At 30.1% G+C, this 22,604-nt stretch overlaps 2 protein-coding genes across 8 annotated transcripts; both read left to right on the top strand.

Moving 5' to 3' along the window:
* Positions 1–3,277: 3,277 nt before the first annotated feature.
* LOC117207551 (cytochrome P450 6k1-like) lies at positions 3,278–9,915 on the top strand. 3 transcript variants are annotated; one of them, XM_033447862.1, is made up of 6 exons: positions 3,278–3,549; positions 3,864–5,078; positions 5,432–6,002; positions 7,325–7,546; positions 8,554–8,805; positions 9,295–9,915. In XM_033447862.1, the coding sequence occupies exons 2-6, from the start codon at positions 4,743–4,745 to the stop codon at positions 9,459–9,461; spliced, it is 1,548 nt and encodes a 515-aa protein (XP_033303753.1). In that variant the 5' UTR covers positions 3,278–3,549; positions 3,864–4,742; the 3' UTR covers positions 9,462–9,915. The 3 variants fall into 3 exon arrangements, with proteins under 3 accessions (XP_033303753.1, XP_033303754.1, XP_033303755.1); XM_033447863.1 differs by having other exon boundaries at positions 3,278–3,487; XM_033447864.1 differs by lacking the exons at positions 3,278–3,549; positions 7,325–7,546 and having other exon boundaries at positions 4,548–5,078.
* Positions 9,916–10,644: 729 nt separating this feature from the next.
* Positions 10,645–21,863, top strand: LOC117207554 (phosphatidylinositol 4-phosphate 3-kinase C2 domain-containing subunit beta). 5 transcript variants are annotated; one of them, XM_033447867.1, is made up of 26 exons: positions 10,645–11,047; positions 11,490–11,737; positions 11,822–12,031; positions 12,131–12,368; positions 12,465–12,515; positions 12,700–12,961; positions 13,043–13,263; positions 13,344–13,449; positions 13,530–13,688; positions 13,774–14,003; positions 14,076–14,175; positions 14,274–14,693; positions 14,779–14,980; positions 15,118–15,291; positions 15,361–15,621; positions 15,701–15,889; positions 16,003–16,228; positions 16,302–16,448; positions 16,534–16,782; positions 16,854–17,290; positions 17,363–17,519; positions 18,134–18,369; positions 18,484–18,684; positions 19,594–19,790; positions 19,867–20,114; positions 20,207–21,863. In XM_033447867.1, exons 2-26 carry the CDS (start codon positions 11,490–11,492, stop codon positions 20,378–20,380), a joined length of 5,343 nt encoding a protein of 1,780 aa, XP_033303758.1. In that variant the 5' UTR covers positions 10,645–11,047; the 3' UTR covers positions 20,381–21,863. The 5 variants fall into 5 exon arrangements, with proteins under 5 accessions (XP_033303758.1, XP_033303761.1, XP_033303760.1 ...); XM_033447870.1 differs by having other exon boundaries at positions 12,134–12,368; XM_033447869.1 differs by having other exon boundaries at positions 10,645–10,968.
* The last annotated feature ends 741 nt before the right edge of the window (positions 21,864–22,604 follow it).

A 22,604-nucleotide genomic window follows, 5' to 3' on the forward strand; every position in this document is an offset into this window, starting at 1 on the left:
CGAATTTTGCGATAAAGTAGCGCGACGATGCGCCGTCTGGTATGCAGCCTTTGGGAGCCATCCAGATGTTGAGAATCGAGGATCATGAATTGATCGAAATTTAGATCTGACACTTGATGTATTAGCTTTTTTTTGGCGGAAAAAAGGATAAGAGGTTTTGGAAAAATTTTTAAAGAAATTAAATCGCTCTTCTTCATTTTTTAATGATGGCTTGATGATAGGTTCAATTTATTGACGTACTCGTATATGTAGAGTATATTTTTTTAATTAAGAAATTTGTCGACTTTATTGAAGTTTTTGTTTCGAAAATAGAACTGGTATGATAAAATAAATGAAAAGGTTTCAAGGGCCTTGAAAAATTTTGCTCGAGTATTTGAAAGTATGCTTGACTTATTGCTAGAGAATTACGTGTTCAAAATATTTCGTTGTTCAAGCTAAGATGGGAAAAAATAAATAAACGAAATACGTTTTTCTTTTCGTAGAAAATTTTTTCTGCGTATTTTTGTTCGAAATTATCTTCGATTTATTTCGAACAATACACAAAATTTTCGAAAGAACTTAAGAAACCTATATGTAAATTATGATTCATGCTCGGTGCCTTCCAAAAATTTTCTAAATATTGCTAATTGCTAAATTTGTCACTTAATAATAATATAGACACACATCCTTTAAATACGTAAGATTTAATTTGTTCAAAAAATTAGATGAGAGAGAGAGAGAGAGAGAGAAGTCGATGTCATTATCTTAAAAATTAAATAGTTCTTAATAATTCTTAAACTCCCATATTAATTCTAACGATATTTACTCCATATTAGACAACTTGCATTTAGCGTACAATATCTTCACGATATACTTGTAATGCAAGCCAACTGTTACGTATTATGTTATATAATACACTGTTGAGTACGGTTTTCCAAATGAAATCGGGAAATATAATTTAACGCTACCTATAAGAACAATAAACTATAAAAACAAGTATTATATATAAAGTTATAATATTGTAACGAAACTAATGTAAAAATTATTGTATTGTTGCATATCGTAACTTCTATAAAATTACTTTACGCTTGTTCTCCTCTATAATGGTAATAGGTTACTATAATAAAACACAATATTATAATGTTTACTATTAAATTAAAATTATACAAATGACATATTTGGAATTTTCTATGTTTCTTACATTTTTAGTAACTTTTCTGCTGTAATTAAAATTTAATTTTTATAAATAAGAAGAGCGAAACTTTATACTGGAATTATACGTAATTGTTGAAAGGATTGAAATACAGAGTACAAGAGAACAAGAAATTTTTTCAAACAAAAGAGAAGTAGCATAATAAATACATGCATGAAATAAAATACATAGAAAATTCTACTATTTTGAAACTTTTTAGTAACAAAATTCTGAGAATTTGAACTGAAACGAATAGCCACATCACGGAAAATAGATAAAACACTATTAAAATATGAATCTTCTTACTTATATATGATATAGTAGAAAACTAGACTGTAACATATATCTTTTATCGATATCTTACCGACATTTCCCACATTTTTACGAATACAAACGAGATATAGTCAATGAAATTGACTTGCAAATTTCGAAATCGTATTCATTATTTGCAGCAAAACTTGTGAATTATATGTCGTCACTGGATTTATTTTATAACTCATTTGCATTGAGATTGTAGAGAAGATGACAATCCTATGTAAATCTTATATAACCTTGTTTGAAGCGTATAAAATGTAAAAAAAGAGTATAATATATTAACAGTTATTGATAAACATTTACCATGTATAATCAACAAGTTAAATAAAAAGCAAAACTCATTAATAACTTTATATGAAGTTAGAAAAAAATAAAAAGTTATATAATGCTTGCGTAATACGAGTTCTGTACTATTTACATGACACGAATCATATATGAAATTGAGCGCAAAAATTAAACATATCTACGATAGGAGATTTGCTAAGCTTATGTACATAGTCCATAATTTTTATGATGTAATCGATCATGAAATGGTATAGATTCTATCTGTTTACATGAAGAGTAAAATTTGTCATACTTTTAAGGGCGAATTTCAATTTCAGATTTATGAAACATACCAAAGACAACCAATTCTTTCTATAAATATCACCCAGCAACAACTTGTTCATAAAACATACACGCATGAGCATTACATCTATGCATAATGTAGAAACCTAATCTAATCTTAATTTACAGTATTAAACAAAACCTATCATTTCGTCTAATAAATAATAATAACACGAGGAAACAAGTTGCGAATGAAAAAAGAATCGGCTGCATATTGTGGCAACGAGTTTTCATTCGCGTTGCTTCTAATTTTTTTCTTGGTAACCCAGTCGCATACATCATAAGTAGATAGAAGGTAGAGAAAGGCACGCAGGAAGGAGTCAAACCAGGTCCCCCATGCTCAACCATCTGTTTTCATTCTAAAAGCAGTGGAAAGAGAGATCACAATCTCGTAGTAAAAGTAAGATCTATTTTCATTTGTTACAGATTGTCGACAGACACGCGTTCAAAACGAAGTAGACTACGTTATCTCTGCATATAACGCATTCTGAAATTTCCGCATGACTTCACGCTTTCGCGGATTAGTCTTTCTCTTTTAGTTGCATTTCTTGCCACTTCGTATCATATTTTTACGTGTTCGTCCTTATATGATATCATTATGTGAGTCACAGATTAAAGTAAAACGTTGAGTTATTTAATTTTATTTCATATTTTACATCCGAACGATAAAATAACAGCTACAGTTAATAATCTCCCCTGTATAAAATATGAAATATAAAATACAAAATAAATAATTTGATTAACTTGTTATATTTTTTATGTTTATCTAAGACTTGATTAGTTGAAGATACAAGAATGCACAAAATGCGTATGATATGCAAAATTACTACATTTCATATAATAATAATAATAACAACAACAATAATAATAATAGTAATAACAAAATAATACAATATTATGGTATTTAGTATATATTATTATGGTAATTGATACTAAATCAGCTAACGCTAAACTTTTAACAACTAAAAACACTCCTAAACACCAATTTCAAGATAAAGATGTTAAAATTACAAGAAAATCAAATTCTAAAAGAACAACGATACTAACGAATCATAACCATGTAATGTAACCATAAGAATTTCTCATATAATAACATCAAAATTTTTACCGTTATGACAGCAATATAATACAGCGTTTTTAAAAGATAGTAATTGATAGGCTCGGTTTATTAACGATAACGACGAATAAAAAGTCTCACGCAAACAGAAGCTATACAAACTTAAGATGATATCGATCATTTTTAAACGGAAATTCGTGCGTAAAAACGAGCATACGTCTTGGGGCTAATTATCCGGGTGGCAGGGAGAGGGAACGAAAAGCTGTTGAAGATAAACGAGCGGCTCTCGACCGGAACATGAGTTTGGATACGAACCCGAGCCGGAGCAGGAGCACAAGGTCTCTATAAATGCGTGCATGCGTACGTTCATGATTTCCAGTCGGTGGGAGGTCAGCTTTCGGTGAGAACGATAGGCGTCCTCTTCCCTCTTCTTCTTTCCTTTCTTTCGCTCTTCTTCCTTTTCCTATTCTTCTTGTTGTCCTCAAACTTGTGCAGTATGCCTTAACCTCATTAAATCCGATACATCTTGCAATCGTCTATAGTTGCGTAACTTCGATAGTGAATTGTTGTGAATTTATGTTGTTGATTACATTCTTTCCGCCTAAAAACTAACGTTGTTTTGTATACGTGAAATAGACAAAAGTGTGGAATTAATTCAAAGTGATAACCAATTGCAGCTTGTAGGGAGTTTTAAAATTACGTACGTTGTTTCAGTGATCATAGGAAGCATAACATCTCGATTCGACGTTCAAAATCGACGTGTAAGTCGATAAAATGCACACGCAGTAAAATTACAAGAATCGATTAGTGGAACGATATTAATATTCGAAATGGTGTTAAACGGAACGAATTAACGCTCGCTTAGCATTTGAACGTTGAATTCGACAGTCTGATAATCACGTGCTTGCACGAAACGTCAGTTGCGCGTGCGAACAGTGAACAGTTGAACGAGCGTTCATCACTGACATTTCACTGGGAGAAACAAGAGAGTGCAAATACTGTGTTCGTGAGTCAGTCGACAAGTGTACTTCTATAAACAACTCCAAGGATTCGATCGGAGTATCGAACTGCGTAATTCGAGAACTGCCGCGACAAACGTCGAGTAATCCTTTGTTTTATACTGTTGACCTCGCGACGATAACGTTGAACCGATATCCGCCGCTCCAGACGTAATGCATTATGTATACGACTGTTGAATCAAAAAAGGAAAGAATCTTTTAACGCGGTTCATAAAAGTATCAGAACACTTGCCATACACAATTGCTATGTATTATATTGTACGCGTTATATGAAACATTTGTCTCATAGCTGCTTCGTTACAATGCTAATGAGATTGTAAAATATGAAAATATAACACACATAATACATTCGTAAAAGATTGCTATACCAATTACATGTTTGATCTCGAATATATATATGGTGTACGAAAATTTATTTAAAAAACAGAAAAACAACGAAGATTATGAGATGACATGTAGCGAATATATTGCTCAATTTTATAAATAAGGAAGGAACAGAAGAGCGTCATAGTTATTGATTTGGAAAAATAATCTTATATTTGTATTTCGAAAAGAACTCTGTAGCGAATTCAAAATGTGGAGCATTTTGGAGCAATTTCTATTACTAGGATTACTGCTAGTTATTATATATTGTTTTTTTACGTCGACATTCGATTTTTGGAAGAACCGTGGCGTCCCTTTCCGAAAACCTATAGTATTATTTGGAAATTTTGCGTCATTGCTATTGTTCCAAAAATCGTTACCAGAAGGTATAAAAGATATGTACGAGTGGTTCAAAGACGAGAGGTATTTTGGAGCGTTCCGTGTTATGTCGCCTGTACTGATCCTACGGGACCCAGACCTCGTGAAAGACATTTGCGTGAAAAGCTTCGCTTGCTTCACGAACCGTGGAATACCGGTAAACTCACAGGTAAAAGGAAAATGTTTTGTTATGTAAATTGGTCGTGTCCATAACGGGTTCTAACCATGATAAGTATTTTAAATATGAGAACAAATTTCGTTCTGCTAAGGTTAATAGAAAACTTGAATGAATTTAAAATTGAAAATTTAGTTATATTTAACGATAACAATACAAAATAGATTAGGATCTTATTATTGATATAGATTATTTATAAAAAATGCAAAATTGAAAATCGACGTACGTTGTAACAAGATATACGCAGAATATTAGAATAGATCTGAAATAACCATAAAATAATACATAAAAATACATAATAGAAAAACATAAATTATAATTAATTTGAATGAATAACCTTTTCATAGAACTCGTTATCCGCCCACTTGTTCAACCTAGAAGGGAAAAGATGGAAGAGCCTAAGATCCAAACTGACCCCAGCCTTTTCATCCGGCAAATTGAAAAGAATGTTCTACCTGCTAGCCGAGTGCGGCGAGGAGTTTCAAAAATTAATCGACGCGTCCTCCGAGACCCATCGTCCATTTGAGATTCGCGAGCTAGCGGCGAAATTTACGATAGACGTCATTGGCAGCTGTGCTTTTGGCATACAAATAAATGCTCTCACCGATGAGGAATCCGAGTTTCACAGGACTGCTAAGAAACTCTCGAAACCAAGTTACACAGCTACCCTCTGGAGAATGCTCAGGACAGCCATGCCAAAATTGTACAAATTTTTGGATGTTCAAGTGATAGATCCCGAGGTAAGCAAATTTTTCAAGAATGTAGTGTCGCAGATGATTAACGAACGAGAGGAACATGGTATTAAGAGACACGACTTTATGGACCTGTTAATTGAATTGAAAAATAAAGGAACATTGGATGAGTGTGGAAGTGGACAAGTTTGCAATGACGAAGATGAGAGAATTACTGAAGAGATAGGTATGTTGATAAATATGGAGATTAGTAGTGTTTAAGTTGTGGATGTTTATGTATTTATGGGAAATAAATGAATAGTATAGAAAATTAGATAAACACAATGTTTAGAAGTACAACATAAATATAGAAAATGAAATAACGTAAACAGCTGATAAAATGCACGGAATACGCATTTTCTCAATTACGTTCATAAAAATGCACATTCGCATAAACATTCACAGCCCAATGATAATAGGTAGAATTCGAAGACGAAAAACACAAAAACTTTTGCGAAATCGTAGCAAGTAGCAACAGAATAAACTGTCGTATGGGTGTATCGGCTTGCTCCTATCGTTTATATAGATTACTTTATACGAAGATAAATCGTACGCTTTACGAGAGAAATGTTGTCGTTCGCCTTAACATGTGGTCTGGTATGTGCTTGATACTGCTGCACCGTTTTACTGCGACACACATTTTTTTGGCACACCAATGCCAAGTAACTTGCACGTTTTTTATACAACTATACTTGTTATTAGAAAGTTGTTATATCAGTTAATATTTTTTGTGTAAATGAACTTGACACTATACAAAGAAATATCGATAAATGTAATGTATTCGCTGCTGTTAGCGTTTGCTCTATATTGGCTTCTATCGGTTCTGAATAACTTAATTGTATCAATGAAGGAAGAGAGTTATATAATTGATAAGTCTCCTTCAGTCAATAAGTGAACTATTTGCTGTACACTTCCAGTACTTGTAATGACTAACCACAAACGATAGCATTTTGTTACAAATTAATCAGGATAAGATTGACAGTAAATGCTTTATTCATACGGCCGCTGCAAGATTCACGTAATGTCAGTGAAATGTAGCAGCTCCTTTAATGAAACGTTTCATTAACTACGTATAAGAGGAGCTTTATCAATTCGTAATTAGAATTCACAGTTAACGTTGGTTACCTCACAATGTTACGTATATCAATAGCTTATTTATTAATTTTCTAACAAAATTAGTATTGTCTAAAATAATTAGAAGATTTTATATTTGGAAAGCAATCCAAAATTACTTTGTTAATTTCTTATTTATTTTTTATTTACTTTAAAAATGTCTAAAATTATATTTTCCCTATACATACCTTTCCATAAATATTCCAAAATACGTCGTTTCATAATAATCTAATTCATAATTATGCCGATTCACGATTCACAATTAGCGATCAAAAATTACAGAATAGCTTTCTTCTTACGATTAGGAGTGTTCATATTGAAAGTTTATCAAACTGGTGACCGATAAAGAAATTTTTTGTCCACATGCTTTATCATGTATAGTATCGTTATTTATAGAATTGGACGAGAACAGCATTGCAGCGCAAGCGTTTGTGTTTTTCGCTGCCGGTTATGAAACGTCCTCGAACACCATAGCTTTCTGTCTTCACGAGTTGGCGTTAAATACAGAAATTCAGGAAAAAACGAGACGCGACATACAAGACGCCATTGACAGCAGAAATGGCAAACTGTCTTACGATGCTATCCAAGACATGAAGTATCTTGATATGGTTATTGCAGGTATAAATGCATTTTCTTTGACCTGATTGCACGTAAATTGCATACCTTGAAATGTGTCATAAGATATTCTTGTAATGATTACTCCTATTATTTGCTGTGTTGATATAGTATGTTGCTTGTCATCGTTAGTTTCACGATTTCTTCAAGTTACTTATCTCTTTAGAAAGTTCGAAAATATCTATCTCGAAATATTACTAGAATTTCAACAATTTCTCGATCTTTTAACAAAATTAATGAATTATTTTATCAAAGTTACTTTATAAAATATTACTAGTACAAAGCATAACAATTATAAGTATGCCATAAGTTTTATTACAATTATCCTTGTTATAACTACCAATGACTTGGCGTACAAAATTTGTTAAGATTAGAAAATTTAGGTGATAAAATAGGCAATAGATCTTTATAACAGATTTCAGATTTTATTCAGATTTGATATTCCATATAAGTGTTTATGTATACATGTCTTCATCCTCATGATCGTAATCTTTTTGTGTTTTACTATGACCTTCAATTGCACTGTGTCATTGATTAAGTTCTTATTCCACCCACAGTGAGATATAAATAGAACGATTTAAAAAGAGACGAAGTTGGCCTTGTTTACTTAACACCTCCACGCGAAAAGCAATTGTTTTCGTCATACACGTTATTTCAATAGTAAGAATTTCGTGCTTAAATTGAGCAGGATATTGATTTAACTGAACAAATGAAAAAAGTTTTTAAAATTAGGAGCTAAAAGAACCAATTGAAATAAGAAATATTAAAGAAAAAATTATTTTTCCTTCAAGGATTTTTGTTAATTACGGAATATCAGAGTTATAGGTGTAATACTGCAATTTATTATAATAAACTAGGAAATAAATGCTGGAAAACAAACTATTTTATTATAGAATTATTATTATTATAATAGAATTTCATTATTAAATGATTATTTATGTCCAAAATTCATCTAAACTTTTAATGTAATATTACTGAAAACATAGTGTAATCTACTAAATTCTTCTCAGAAACGCTACGGAAATATCCTCCAGCTCCAATGCTATCCCGAAGATGCGAGCACCAATACCAAATACCAGGAAGTAAGGTTGAATTACCAGTAGGCATGCGGGTAATCATACCGATTTATGGATTTCACCATGATCCAGATTATTACCCGGATCCAGCAACATTTGATCCCGAAAGATTCACAGAAGAAAATAAACGAACCAGACATCCTTATACGTATCTTCCATTTGGCGAGGGACCTCGAAATTGCATAGGTATATTAAATATTATATTTCAATTAAGTTTACTGTTTAAAAATAAGCTGAAACGTTCAAAAATATATAAATAATATTTTTAAAAAATTATTTTTGAGATAGTGAACATCATAGACTACAAATATTTTAAGATGAAAAATTGTCCACTGTGTAAATTTAAATATGAGAAGCAATAAAAAAAACTATCACAAAATTCCATTTAAAAAGATATCTTTACTTATCAACAAGAAATTTAAAATTTAAATGCATTTTTTGCTGTTTGTCAACTCGTTTAAGTCATTATTATCAATTATATAAATTATACATTAATTTTGCATTTATCACGCAATATCGTAGCATACTACAGTGAGATACTAACACGATTTATTGCGATCTAGTATAGATCACAACTTGTAACAAATCATTAGGGATGAATAACCTAAAGTACACTATATCAAATGACGTCAGAAAGATTACATCGTTATATTAACGGTACTTCATTTGTTTCAGGTATGCGGTTCGCATTGCTACAAATCAAAGTGGGGGTAATTTCGTTTCTCAGAAAGCACAGAGTGGAAACATGCGAGAAAACGATAACGCCGATAAAATTTAGTAGACGAAGTCTCGTGACAACTAGCGAAAAAGGATTCTGGCTTAAAATCATACAATACTCTTAAACTTGCAAAATTTAAAAGAGAACACCACCAATGTCTGTTGTGTACTTAAAATACCTCAAAGAAATTATCAATATTATTAACTACCTTAGTATTAATGCGGCCAGTAGGACAATTTTAATCTCACTTTTTATATTTTATTTTTTTTTATTCTTATATTTCATGAATATTTATCAAAAATTGTTAGTGTTACTTTCTACAATAGTTAATTTTCAGTGATATTTTAGGTTACCATCAGTAATATATTTATAATTATTAGTAATTATGAACAGGATAATTCACTTTGTACATTCTTAATGGGTCGTATTTATAGTTAGTGTTATTGCACTATTTTTGAAAATGATATTATTACACAAATGAAACATTTATATTTTTGTAAACATTTTATCCATTAGACATTATAATGTATTAATATAATAAATATCATACGTGTATTAATACACGACAGATATCTGAATCTGTGTATGTGTTATTGTTATAGATAATAAATAACCGATATGAGAAAGAGATCAAATGTTTCGTTTAGCAGATCGATTACAAACGAAGACCGATCTTGACAATCTATATGCATAAAATCGGGATGCGTGATCCAATGTATCGACACTACTTGACACTATTTGACAAATTTTCAATTTTTATTTTCTTGAAAATTAAGCACCATATGAAAAAATGTTATTCCATATTTTCGGCTTATTTTTTCCCACAAAATTATCCTCTTCTCTATTATACCACAACTAGACATCTTGTATTAAAAAAGAATAAAATTAACGGACATAATCTTTCGCATAAGAAGGTTCACATATAGAGCTATACATATTACTAACATATATATATATATATATATATATATATATATATATATATATATATATATATATGTATATATTGTATATATATTGTATATATATAATAATATATATAGATATATATATATATATATATATATATATATATACATATATATAGATAGATAGATAGATAGATAGATACTCCTAACTGTAAACAATCCTACGCGTTTCATGTATAAATCAGCTTTAATCAAATAAGGTTCGCCGTTCAGGTTAAATAGATTAACCATCCAAATAGTCGATACACCGGAAAGAGTTAATGTAACCTAACTGTATACCGTCACCACTTTCAATTACATCCGCACCATAACCAGTCTTTCGTTACATCGCATCGTTGTATTGATTGTAAGACGTATCGTGCACGTATATACGATACATTCATTGTATGTACATACGATACACTTATTGTGTCTTCTACTTCTACTCTACCAGTACATTGTCTATCCGTGGCAGCAGCTTCAAGTCAGTGCACTTTTCGATTTGTATACACATAGTATCTACGTGTGTACAGTTAGTACATAGGTTGTTTGTACACGACAGCTAATTATACGATTGAAAATGTCATTTCCTTGATTAGGTGACAGTGCTTTTTCTCAGACTGTATTGGTCTTTTGCTTGAAGATTTTTCAACAGTGAGACACTTCGCTGAAAATAATGCTAGGGTGAGCCGTAAATCTGTTTACCTAGACGCATAATACTCCTGGAACTTTAAATTGATAATGCAGCCCTTTAAATGATAAGGTCTATACCAACAATATGTTTGTTTCACTTTTATTAATTCATGTGATACATGATTACAGCCAATGTTGAGAAATTTCTTTTTGATATACTTTTTTTATCTTCTTCATCACATAATTTTAATACATAGAACTACGTTATTAAGATATATATGTGTAAATTAGTAAGATATATAATAATAACATAAAACTATGTTATTGTATTAATAAATTAATGTTATTGTTTAATTTAGTTTCGTTAACAATGTATGAAAATACTTATGTGAATGCACTTCAGGTATAGGTTAAAGTATATTTAAAATATACGTATTGTGTCTATATTATTAGTAGCTTACTCATACTAGTTTGTCATATTTACATCTTGAATATACGTACATATATATATTAATTTTCTTTACGCTTCCGTCTTTCTATAATGTGGTAACAAGCTTTTAATTTAATTTTAGATGTCACACTACAGTAGAAATACAAGTACTCAAAGATCTGCGGTGATTGATTATGAACGTCAATTCCAAAAGGATTTAGAACTTGCTCAGGCAATGAGTTTGGAGAGTTTGGCACTAGAAAAATTTAAGTTACAAAAGCAACGATCAGATTTTAATAATATTCAGCAACAATGTGTTCCACAGAGTGATGGAAACAGCACTGTACATAGTAGTTCATCAGAAAGAGATAACACACAACAAACCGAAAAGTAAATGAAATTTGTATCATTTTTATTTTACCATATATTTATTGCACAAATTAAAATGAATTTATAATAACAAAAATTATATAGATTTCAGTGTAGAAGTAGGCCAAGGCCTGGTTCCTGTAATACTAATCAATCTAGAAATGCTGTGATATTAGCACCGCCACCAGTTCCATCTAGAAGAAATTCAACAACAGCCACCACAAGTCAAGAACATACTGTTGATTTGATTACATTTACAAGTCCAGTGAAGCAAGATAATTTAAATGATTATTGTTCACCTCCACCTCCACCTTCGTAAGAATACAATTAATCACTTTGACAAATTATAAATTTTATAAAAACATTGGAGAATTATTAATTAATAGTTATTAATTAATAATTATTTTCACATAGCAGAAAAGCGACTGTAGAGCCAAGATGGGAAACTCATCCCTCATTATTGAAAAAACAAGGGAGAGTGTCACGTAGCACCAGTTCTGCAGGTTATCATTCTCGAGACTACCGATATCAATCACTTTCTCCAGGGCCTAGATCTTCCACTGCGCCTTGTACACCAGGAACTCCAAAAATTAGTCCTGTTATGTCAAGATCTAGTAGTATTAACAGTAATGTACCTGATATAACACCACAGGTAAATATCATAATATCTTCATCAGTATTCAGTGGTTAATGTGGAATATGTTTTTTTTTTTTGTTGTAACGATAATTTTGTTAATGATTCTTGCAGCCTGCATGGAATCTTAATGATTTAAAAAATTTTTTTCTTACTCATTCTCAGGTATATATTATGTATAAATCTTACATTCAGTTTAATATCTTCAACTATCAATTTAATAATGTCAGGTATAAAAATATTAGTTTTAAGTTTATTTATAACTTTTTTTTAAAGAAATTTTTTAAAAGACAAACATTCAATAATATTCATCATTTTTTTAAGAATAAATATTAATAATTTTTTGCAGATACCTCCACTACCTATGAATTATAGACCAAGTATTACTCCTTCTATATGTGGTGTCCAAAAACCTACATTTTGTATGGATGACGAACAGCTGAATGTATTAAAAGTGATAGAAAAGAAGCCAAATAATAATCTTATAGATTTGAGTTCTTTTGATCAAGTAGATGATAAAACAAATGTTCGGGTTAGTGTACTAGAAGCATTTGATCCATTACTTGTTAAGATTGAAGATCAGAATGATAGCACACAGGGACATAAAGATGGTAATATTTTGTTAAAATTTATAAATAAAATAAAGTAATTATATAAATATCTAATAATAATAATATGATTTGTTTAAGCAGAAATACAATCGCAAGTGAGTGGATCAGTGTATGATCCATTCGATCCTTTTGATTACATGTATAGCACAAATGAAAGTGTTAATTCAGATCCAGTATATGTTGCTGTGGAAAAGTCTGCTAAATCTCCAGCAGTATCTCCAGCTGCACCACCACCACTACCTCCTAGAAATTCATCAGCTTGGAATACTATTGAAAGAAGAAGGACTTCCTTAGATAGAAGAGTAAATATTCTAAATGTTTAATTACTTAAATAAATAATTGATAACTAAAGTTTTAATAATCTTCATCGTTCATATCACAGAAACGACAAACACGCTTGTATGAAAATGTAACAGTGAGAAAAACTAGACCATCACTTCATGATTGCGATCTTAGAGCTTTCTATGACATGATCAAATCTGTTCGAAGTTAGTAAAGTATAAGTAAACAATTTAGTATTTTCATAGAATTTACAATACATGTATATTAATTGACAAAATATGTCCAGGTGAATTTCCATTCAATGATCCCAGTACAAACATTGGACATGTAATCAGTCCAATGATGGAAAGTTTATATCCTGAAGGCACAAGTATAAAATTAGTTGTACATCCACAGTTAATGGATTCTGACGAAAATACTCCGTCCATTTCTTTTACATGCGATGGTAAATTTACACACATAGAATTTATAATAAAAAATTTATGAAATAAATTTCAACAATTTAACATATAAAACACATCTTTTTTCAGTAAATTGTAGTGTTGAGCATGTTATTCTTAATGTCGCTTGTTCCTTAGAAGATGAAGATATAGTAAATATAGAGAAATATTGTCTGAGGGTATGGGGTTTAGCAGAATATTTTGCATCTAATACAACTTTAGCTCAGTACGAATATATACATCAATGTATCAAATTAGAAAAAGATATTGAATTAGCTATCCTAACTAAAGCGCAAATAAAACGGTCTATAACACGAACAGTAAGTATTTTTTTGAATGTAAGGATATTTTAATTAATAATTAATGTTATACGTATACAATTTTGTTTAAAGCTTCAAGATGATAATCGTGATCAATGTCTCAAGTTAGAAGATATTCTTCCAAATGAACCAGTACAACCTATTTCTTACGATACACTTCTTATTTTATTAGGTATGAAAACAAAAAATAATTTTTATGAAATTATTATTATACAAAAAAATGTGACATATTTAAGTAATAGTTACGCATTTTCATATAAAAAATTGTAGAAACTGTAGAAAAAGAAATGGAACGTGTGGAAACTGCTGCCATACATTTAGCAACTACTAATCATGGTTCCAGTCTTTTACCACAATTGCAACCCCGTAGTGTTGTCCAAGCGGTAAAAGCAGTATGTGCGTTAATGGGAAACATAGAGACATTTGAAATTACCGAAGCTGTTGATAATTTCGTAAATGCATGTTGTCAATTTTTACCACAAGTTCATACAACAAATATAGAGTGCAAGAAACCAGAAATTCTGCATGAAGATGGTGATTATTCCGTAGTGACATTAAGAACAAAATTTCCAGATGTTATTGCATCTCATTGTCGAAAAATTCGCGATGCAATTCAAGATCTTGTAGAAACTTACTGTCATGCATTTAGGGTTGATTTTGAATTAAATAGCAGGGGAGAAATTCCAACAAGTAAGAACATTAGAATTATAAAATTTCATTTTAACAGATAATGAATTATAGAAATGATTAATTTTATTATATTTTTGTATAATAGATACATTAATATCGTCTGAGGTATTAGATACCATCCTAGTTCGTGTTGGAGCATTACATAGACTGCCAGGATCATGGAAACATGACGATTATATCATCGCAGCTCAAATATTTCATGGAACAAGACCTGTTGGAAATCCAGTTTTATCCGAACCTATGGCAGTCAGTTCTAATTTTCATCCAAGAATTTTATTTAATTCATGGTAATAATATTAAAAGCTACTATTAAATAACATTACTATTACTTTTAATTGATGAGAAATATTACTATTATTTTATTACTTCTATTACTATTAATAATAAAATTAACTACTACTATATATTCTTTTTTGTATAAAAGGTTAGAATTTCGTGGGATAAGCGTATGTCAAGTACCAAGAGAAGCAAGATTAGTGTTAGTTTTATATGGTCGTACATTACAACCTACTGATCATGAATCTAATTCATCAGCAGAAAATACCATGCAAAAAGAAGAATTGGGATGGGGAGCTATACAATTTTTCGATTATGAAGGGTAATTGATTACATCTATTAAAGTGAGAAAGTATTTTACTATATGTTTTTTTTATATTTTTAATTACAGAGTTATGAGTCAAGGAAGCTTTTTCTTGTCACTTTGGCCAGCAATTGCTGATAAAAGATTAGGCCCTGCCCCAGCAGCTGGGATTCATCCTCATGGAGATACGCATGCTATTATTGGTGTAGAATTACCTGATTATGGTGGCAGAGTATTATTTCCTACAGAATTACGTGATTATGATGTAGAATCTCTTGATTTTAATTCATTGGATCAGAACACACAAGAATTGTTAATAGATATCACACAGCAAACTACATTTTCAAGGTATACATATATTTTTTAATTACAAATATTAATACTAAACTATTGATATCTATTAATTAATTAATTAACTTTTTAATAGACCACTTGTTGAAGAAAGAGAAATTTTATGGGAAAAACGACATTATTTGCACAATAGACCTGAAGCTTTACCTAAAGTACTTTTAGCTGCACATAGTTGGGATTGGGCATGTTTGCCTGATCTTCATGCATCTCTTAGAATTTGGAGTCCTTTACCTCCTGTCCAAGCTCTGCAATTATTGTTACCTTGGTATATATATATTTTAATGTTTTAAATATATATGCTCCAATGTTCTAAATATATATATGTATATGTATGTGAGATTGTTGATAATTGTACAACTAATCAAAGATACTTTATAGTTTTCCAGATATGAAAGTTAGAGAAATGGCAGTTGGATGGATTCGAGAACTGAGTAATGATGAACTTGTAGATTACTTACCTCAATTATTACAAGCGTTAAAGCACGAAACATATGAAACGTCCCCTCTTACAAAGTTTTTATTAGAACGAGCTTTACTTTCTCCGCGGGTAGCTCATCACATCTATTGGTTACTAACGCAAGCGTTACCAGGACAAAGTCCTCAAGTAATTCAGATTGGAATAATTTTCTTTTACTTTAGAAAGTTAAACAAATATATTTAGTGTACTCTATTTTCAGAATTCTGCTGAAACTACACCAGAGGATGATAAAAATATTAGTTCAGCACGTTATCATAGAAGGTTACAATTGATGTTACGAGCGTTATTAGCCGTCATTGGGGATGCACTAAGAAATAGTTTTCTTACGCAACAATTACTCGTTAAAGTAAAATTTTTCCTCTCCTTCTTTCTTTAACGTATATTTTTGTATAAATTAGCAAATGTTAACAGTGTAACTCATAATATTGTAGAATTTATATGAAGTAGCGGAAAATATTAAGCAAACGAAAGAATCATTACGACTAGATGCGCTCAAAATTGGTTTACAAAATATACATTGTCAATTAATGGAAGATGATGGCACCTGTTTACCGTTGTCTCCTAGTAAACAAGTATTTGGTATAAATGTACAAAGTTGCTCATACTTTCCATCATTTACACTTCCATTGAAAATCAACTTTATTAGCTGTGATGATGTAATTTGTCCAGCGATTTTTAAAGTATGTTCAATTAACAAATACCTACTGCTATAATTTATTATGATTTATTCTATACTAAAATAATCTTGAAGGTTGGAGATGATTTACAACAAGATATGTTAACTCTTCAAATGATGCGCATAATGGATAAACTTTGGTTAAAAGAAGGTCTTGATCTTAAAATGGTAACATTTGCTTGCGTACCTACTGGATACAAACGCGGGATGATAGAAATGGTTACAAATGCAGAAACGTTGAGAAAAATACAGGTTGAGTTTGGCCTAACTGGATCATTTAAAGATCGACCTATTGCCGAATGGTTGGCAAAACATAATCCTTCAGAGTTGGAGTATGAACGAGCGGTAGAAAACTTTACTGCATCTTGTGCGGGTTATAGTGTTGCTACCTATATCTTAGGAATTTGTGATAGACATAACGACAATATTATGTTAAAAACATCAGGTCATCTATTTCATATTGATTTTGGGAAATTCTTAGGTGATGCTCAAATGTTTGGAAATTTTAAAAGGTAAATGTATCCTTATTTATATATATTCACTACTTATAAAACTAAATTATAATCTTTCATGTTTTTAATTAGGGATAGGACACCATTTGTATTGACATCTGATATGGCTTATGTTATAAATGGTGGAGATAAGCCATCAGCCAAGTTCCATCATTTTGTGGATTTGTGTTGTCAAGCATTTAATGTAGTGCGGAAGCATGGAAATCTAATTCTTCATCTTTTTGGATTGGTACGTCTATTCCTGTTATATTGTATATGTTAAGGATTTTGTGTCATTACAATTTAAAAATTTATATCGAAATATTATTAAACAGTAGTCTATTCGTTTACTATAAAAGACCTAAGTTGTTTACAAAATTGAATTAAAAGGCAAAAAAATAGTTTGAACTTTTTTGCCGGTATTATAGTTTAAACCATTACTGTGTTATGACAACAATAAAACCGCAACGGAAGGACCTATCCACGCGTTTTATCGGAAAGTGGTCCGCCTATCACGCTAAACTATATACAGTGCGTAGTTAATTAGCGTTTATCGTCTGAGGTTCCGTAATATCGAACAATGCAGCAGTTTTAATCATTTATGCGTAAAGCAAACAAGCGACAAACAATATATTAATAACAAACGGTTATAATATTAACTTTAAAAATATCGTAGAAGTCATCGAAATATCGAAATCATTTTAACAGACAAGGACATAGGTGTTAAAAATGGATGATTTATTGTTTCAAAAAAATAACATGACTGATTTATATAAATCACATGTTATACAACAAAAGCTTAGTGACATTGAAATCAAAGAATTGGTGAACAAATCTAAAATGAATAATTATACAAATTCACAGATGACTTCGTCTGGCATTCCTGGTGTGACTGTGGATGCAGTTAGTTACGTACAAAAAGCTCTTCTTCCAGAGCAAACAAATCCTGAAGCAGCTGCAACATTTGCCCGAATGATAGAAAGTTCACTTAAAAGTTGGTTTACACAGTTCAACTTTTTTCTACATAATTTAGCACAACTTAGATTTTCGGGCGACCATAATGATGGAGCATTATTATCTTTTATACCACGTACATATACGTAAGTTTGTTAATATACTTTTTAATATTTGCTCGTAAATGTAAATTTAAAATTTAAAATTATACTTCTTAAAGTACATTGAATGTTTAAAAAATGTCTATATGTTCACTGTAGAATGCAGCAGGAGGGTCAGTTAACAAGTGTTCAAGTGCACGGCTACCAAAAACGATATGATCCTGAAAAATATTATATGTATATCTTGCGTATACAACGAAAAGGTCATGCAGATCCTACTTATTTATTCCGATCATATAAGGAATTTTGTGAATTCTATCAAAAGTTGTGCATTCACTTTCCTCTTGCAAAACTTGCTAGGTAAGTAAAATATATTTTATTGCAGTTTTATGTTATGACACGATTTTTATAGTATAAATTAAAATACATATTACAGTTGTTAATCAACAACAATATATTAATAATAATTCATATAATATCATATGTGATTCATATCTGTAGAGATTATACATATATAGTAATTTAATTTATCTACATCATGCAGAAAATTTTATGTCTAATAGTCTAGATTATTCGACATATTGAATCCAATGAAATCACTTATTAGTTTATCTTATTTCTTTATTGTTAGGATGAAGACTTGGATTGTTTAATATCAATGCTAACAGTTTTCTTGTTATTTATATTGTTATTTATGTCTTTCTGCGATTGTGATGCAGTTTGTGATATTCTTCGATAAAATTCAGGCGCAATCGATTTTCTAGACGAAGTTTTTTGTATCAATACTTGAGCACGGAAACGTTTAATAATACCCATTTTTAATTTAATATTTTTTCCTAAAACAATGCAGAATTAAATCTTATGTGTATATATATTTTTTAATTTGATAATAGTACATACCTACTTTTTAGTATAAAATGTATATTCAAATACTTCAAACAAATGTACAATCAATAGTACAAACTTCAATAAGTGTAAACATAAAATGATAATGCGTTTTATTATTGCTACTTGAATTGTTTGATAGATTTTTATAATATGTTATCAGAATTTTGTGCTATCTTATATTTCGTATTATCTAATCAGACTAGTATCTTTGATATAAAAAAAGTTTCTTTGAAGCCAAATTTACAAGAATAATTTAGATGTTACTTTATCTTCGTGAGTAATCGTAATTAATCATAATTCATGAAAAATTGATACAGTTTATTTGTAAAATATAAAAATAGCATTATATGATTAATGTAAATAGATATTTATTTTACATAGCTTACCAAGTGGTATAAGTGTTGGAAGATCTAACATAAAGCAAGTTGCTGATAAACGACGAGCGGATATTGAGAAATTCCTTGTAAGTTTATTCAAGATGGCACCAGAAATTTCTCAAAGTGATTTAGTATACACTTTCTTTCATCCTTTGTTGAGAGATCAACAAAATGCAGATATTCATTTACGTAAAGTAAAAGGTATACACTTTTTTTTACAATATGGCTATCTAATATTTGAAGATATTGTAAATGTTATTATCATCTTTTTTATTAGTTGGCAATTGGTGGGCTGAAAAACGTGTAAGAGATAATGTACAGAACGGACAAATTAAGATGTCTCTTCACTATACACGTGGAGCATTTTATGTGATGGTCTATCATGCAAGAGGATTACCCAAAGTAGCAAATTGTCAGGAACCAAATACATATGTTAAAGTTTACCTTAAACCTGATCCTACAAAAAAGACAAAGCGGAAAACAAAAGTTGTAAAGAAAAATTGTCATCCTTCGTTTATGGAAATGGTAATGAATTTAAATAAACAAATCAGTAGCTGCTGTTTCTTTTTAGTTAAGTTAAAATTCTTGGATGTATAATATGTATATGTTCATCACAGTTGGAATATAGAATGGCTCTAGACGTGATTAAAGAGAGAACTCTGGAAGCTACAATATGGAATCATGACACATTACAAGAAAATGAATTTCTTGGTGGAATACGCTTACCTCTTGGACGTATCGATTTAACAACCGAAACAATTGAGTGGTTTTCGCTTGGGAGTATTCGATGAATGAATCGTTCAATGAACTAATTAACAAATTGAAACGATTTATTAATGCTCACGATCTGTTCTCGATAAGAGTAAACAAAATGTAATTCTATCGCACAATACTAATTATAACATTTCTATACTATGCACGCAATAGTGCAATAAAAAAATAGTGTTTATGTATCATTATGAATGACATTGATACATGCTTTCATGTTTAGGGAAGGCGTTTCTTAAAAAGTTAGCTAACGTCGTACAATCCATTATACATATAAAATCATATTCAATTGTAACATTGTAACAGCACATGAACAGAAGAGGCATATTTCATAAAATTATTCTGCCTTTGCAAGAAATTGCCAAAATATGACAAGTAATGAATTTAAATTTTGTTTTACAAGTATTTGATGGAAATTATTAAAAAGCATAGACTGGTAAGTTTACAATAGGAAATTTTATTGGAATCTTAATAAGGATTTGATAAACAGGTTCTTATGAAAGATATTTTATGCTTATTCTACCGAGAGACACTTTCTAAGTATGATATATATTAATAATTGTAAATTAAAACTTTACTGTGCTACTCTATTGTAACAAAATCAAATACAAGATTTCCTAAATAGCGAGATGTAACAATATAGATCTTTATAAGTGCGTAATATTGCTCGATTATAAGTTATTTGCCTACAGTGAAGAGGGGAGACATTTTTTACTTTCGTATAAAAATTTTAAATTATATATAAAAATCAAAATATATCTATATAAAATAGCAAAATCTATATAAAGGGAAAATTGCATATGTTGGTGTGTATTTAAGGGATATTTTATCCTGAAAAAGGAGAATGAAATTATGTAAATATGCTTTAAAATTTATAAATGTTTTGTAATCAGTCTATGTATTGTGAATATATTTTACGTTGATTCTTTAGATAAAGAGTATATACTATAACGAAAATGAAAGTTTGTGTTAATACATTATCGACGGGAGATTGTTAAATATTAATTTGATTATACATGTAATACATTAATATTTTTCCATCACTTTTATTTTATAGAAGAATTTTATTACGGAACTCTACTATGAACAGTTTGACTATCATAATTTATTATGAAACTAATAATATTACAAAGCGCAAAATACAATTAATATAATTCTTCTATTATTACATTTCTTCTAGCCTTCTGTCGTTAGTGTATTAATGTAATTAATTTCGATCTAATCTTTCGTTATAAATATGTTCAAAATACAATGAGATAATTTCATAGTACAAGTTGCACCGTTTCTTCGCAATTACAAAAATTTTTAATATTATAATTGTGAGAAAGGAATTACGCTAATAAAATGCTCAAACTTTTTGCTTCTGCATTATAAAATACTTTTGCATGTGCTTTCTATAATCTTTACATTGTGACATAAAATCATGTAAATTTGGATAATTTATTTATATTTTGAATTTACTTTTGTTTCTTTAATCATGTGACATAAATATAAACAAAAATAATTCAATATTGGATTTCAATCATTTCCTTAATATTTTCATGGTCAGCCAAAAAATTAGAATCTTTTTTACGCCCTCCGTAATTCCCCACGGCGAACATAGCAATCATTATAAAAGATTCGTCAGTGCTAATATCACCGATGAAGTACAGGATAGATGTTACATTTATGATGTCGATTTATCAACGTCTTGCTGGTCTATCGGTATAATTGCTAAGAATTTTTGTATCTGTCAATGCTCTGAGACACCCGAGGTGTGCGAGCGCGAGCACTGTTGTCACCTTTGATATCTGCAGCCATGAAAAGCAAAGTTGAACCTTTACATAAGCCAGCCTCTCCCCTACGATGGTCAAAGTATAAAATGACCTATCCCTCTGGTTTTTGAAACTTTATTTTTTCATTACAAAATCTCCATTATTTACATTGTGTTATTTATCTACATTGTGTTATTTATGTACATTGTGTTATTTATGTACATTGTGTTATTTATGTACATTGCGTTATTTATGTACATTGTGTTATTTATGTACATTGTGTTATTTATGTACATTGTGTTATTTATGTACATTGTGTTATTTATGTACATTGTGTTATTTATGTACATTGTGTTATTTATATACATTGCGTTATTTATGTACATTGTGTTATTTATTTACACTGCGTTATTTATTTACACTGCGTTATTTATTTACACTGCGTTATTTATGTGCATTGTGTTCTTTATGTGCATTGTGTTCTTTATGTGCA

Source organism: Bombus bifarius, unplaced genomic scaffold (assembly GCF_011952205.1).
Source record: "Bombus bifarius isolate JDL3187 unplaced genomic scaffold, Bbif_JDL3187 scf7180000008038, whole genome shotgun sequence".
NCBI lineage: Eukaryota > Metazoa > Arthropoda > Insecta > Hymenoptera > Apidae > Bombus > Bombus bifarius.

Bases quoted from the DNA above. Each gene is read 5' to 3' on its own strand.
- LOC117207551 (XM_033447862.1), top strand. From the start codon at position 4,743: ATGTGGAGCATTTTGGAGCAATTTCTATTACTAGGATTACTGCTAGTT. The intron at 5,079-5,431 runs GTAAAAGGAAAA...ACCTTTTCATAG, and splicing joins GAATACCGGTAAACTCACAG to AACTCGTTATCCGCCCACTT. The intron at 8,806-9,294 runs GTATATTAAATA...CATTTGTTTCAG, and splicing joins GGGACCTCGAAATTGCATAG to GTATGCGGTTCGCATTGCTA.
- LOC117207554 (XM_033447867.1), top strand. From the start codon at position 11,490: ATGTCACACTACAGTAGAAATACAAGTACTCAAAGATCTGCGGTGATT. The intron at 14,176-14,273 runs GTATGAAAACAA...AAAAAATTGTAG, and splicing joins TACACTTCTTATTTTATTAG to AAACTGTAGAAAAAGAAATG. The intron at 18,685-19,593 runs GTAAGTAAAATA...TATTTTACATAG, and splicing joins CCTCTTGCAAAACTTGCTAG to CTTACCAAGTGGTATAAGTG.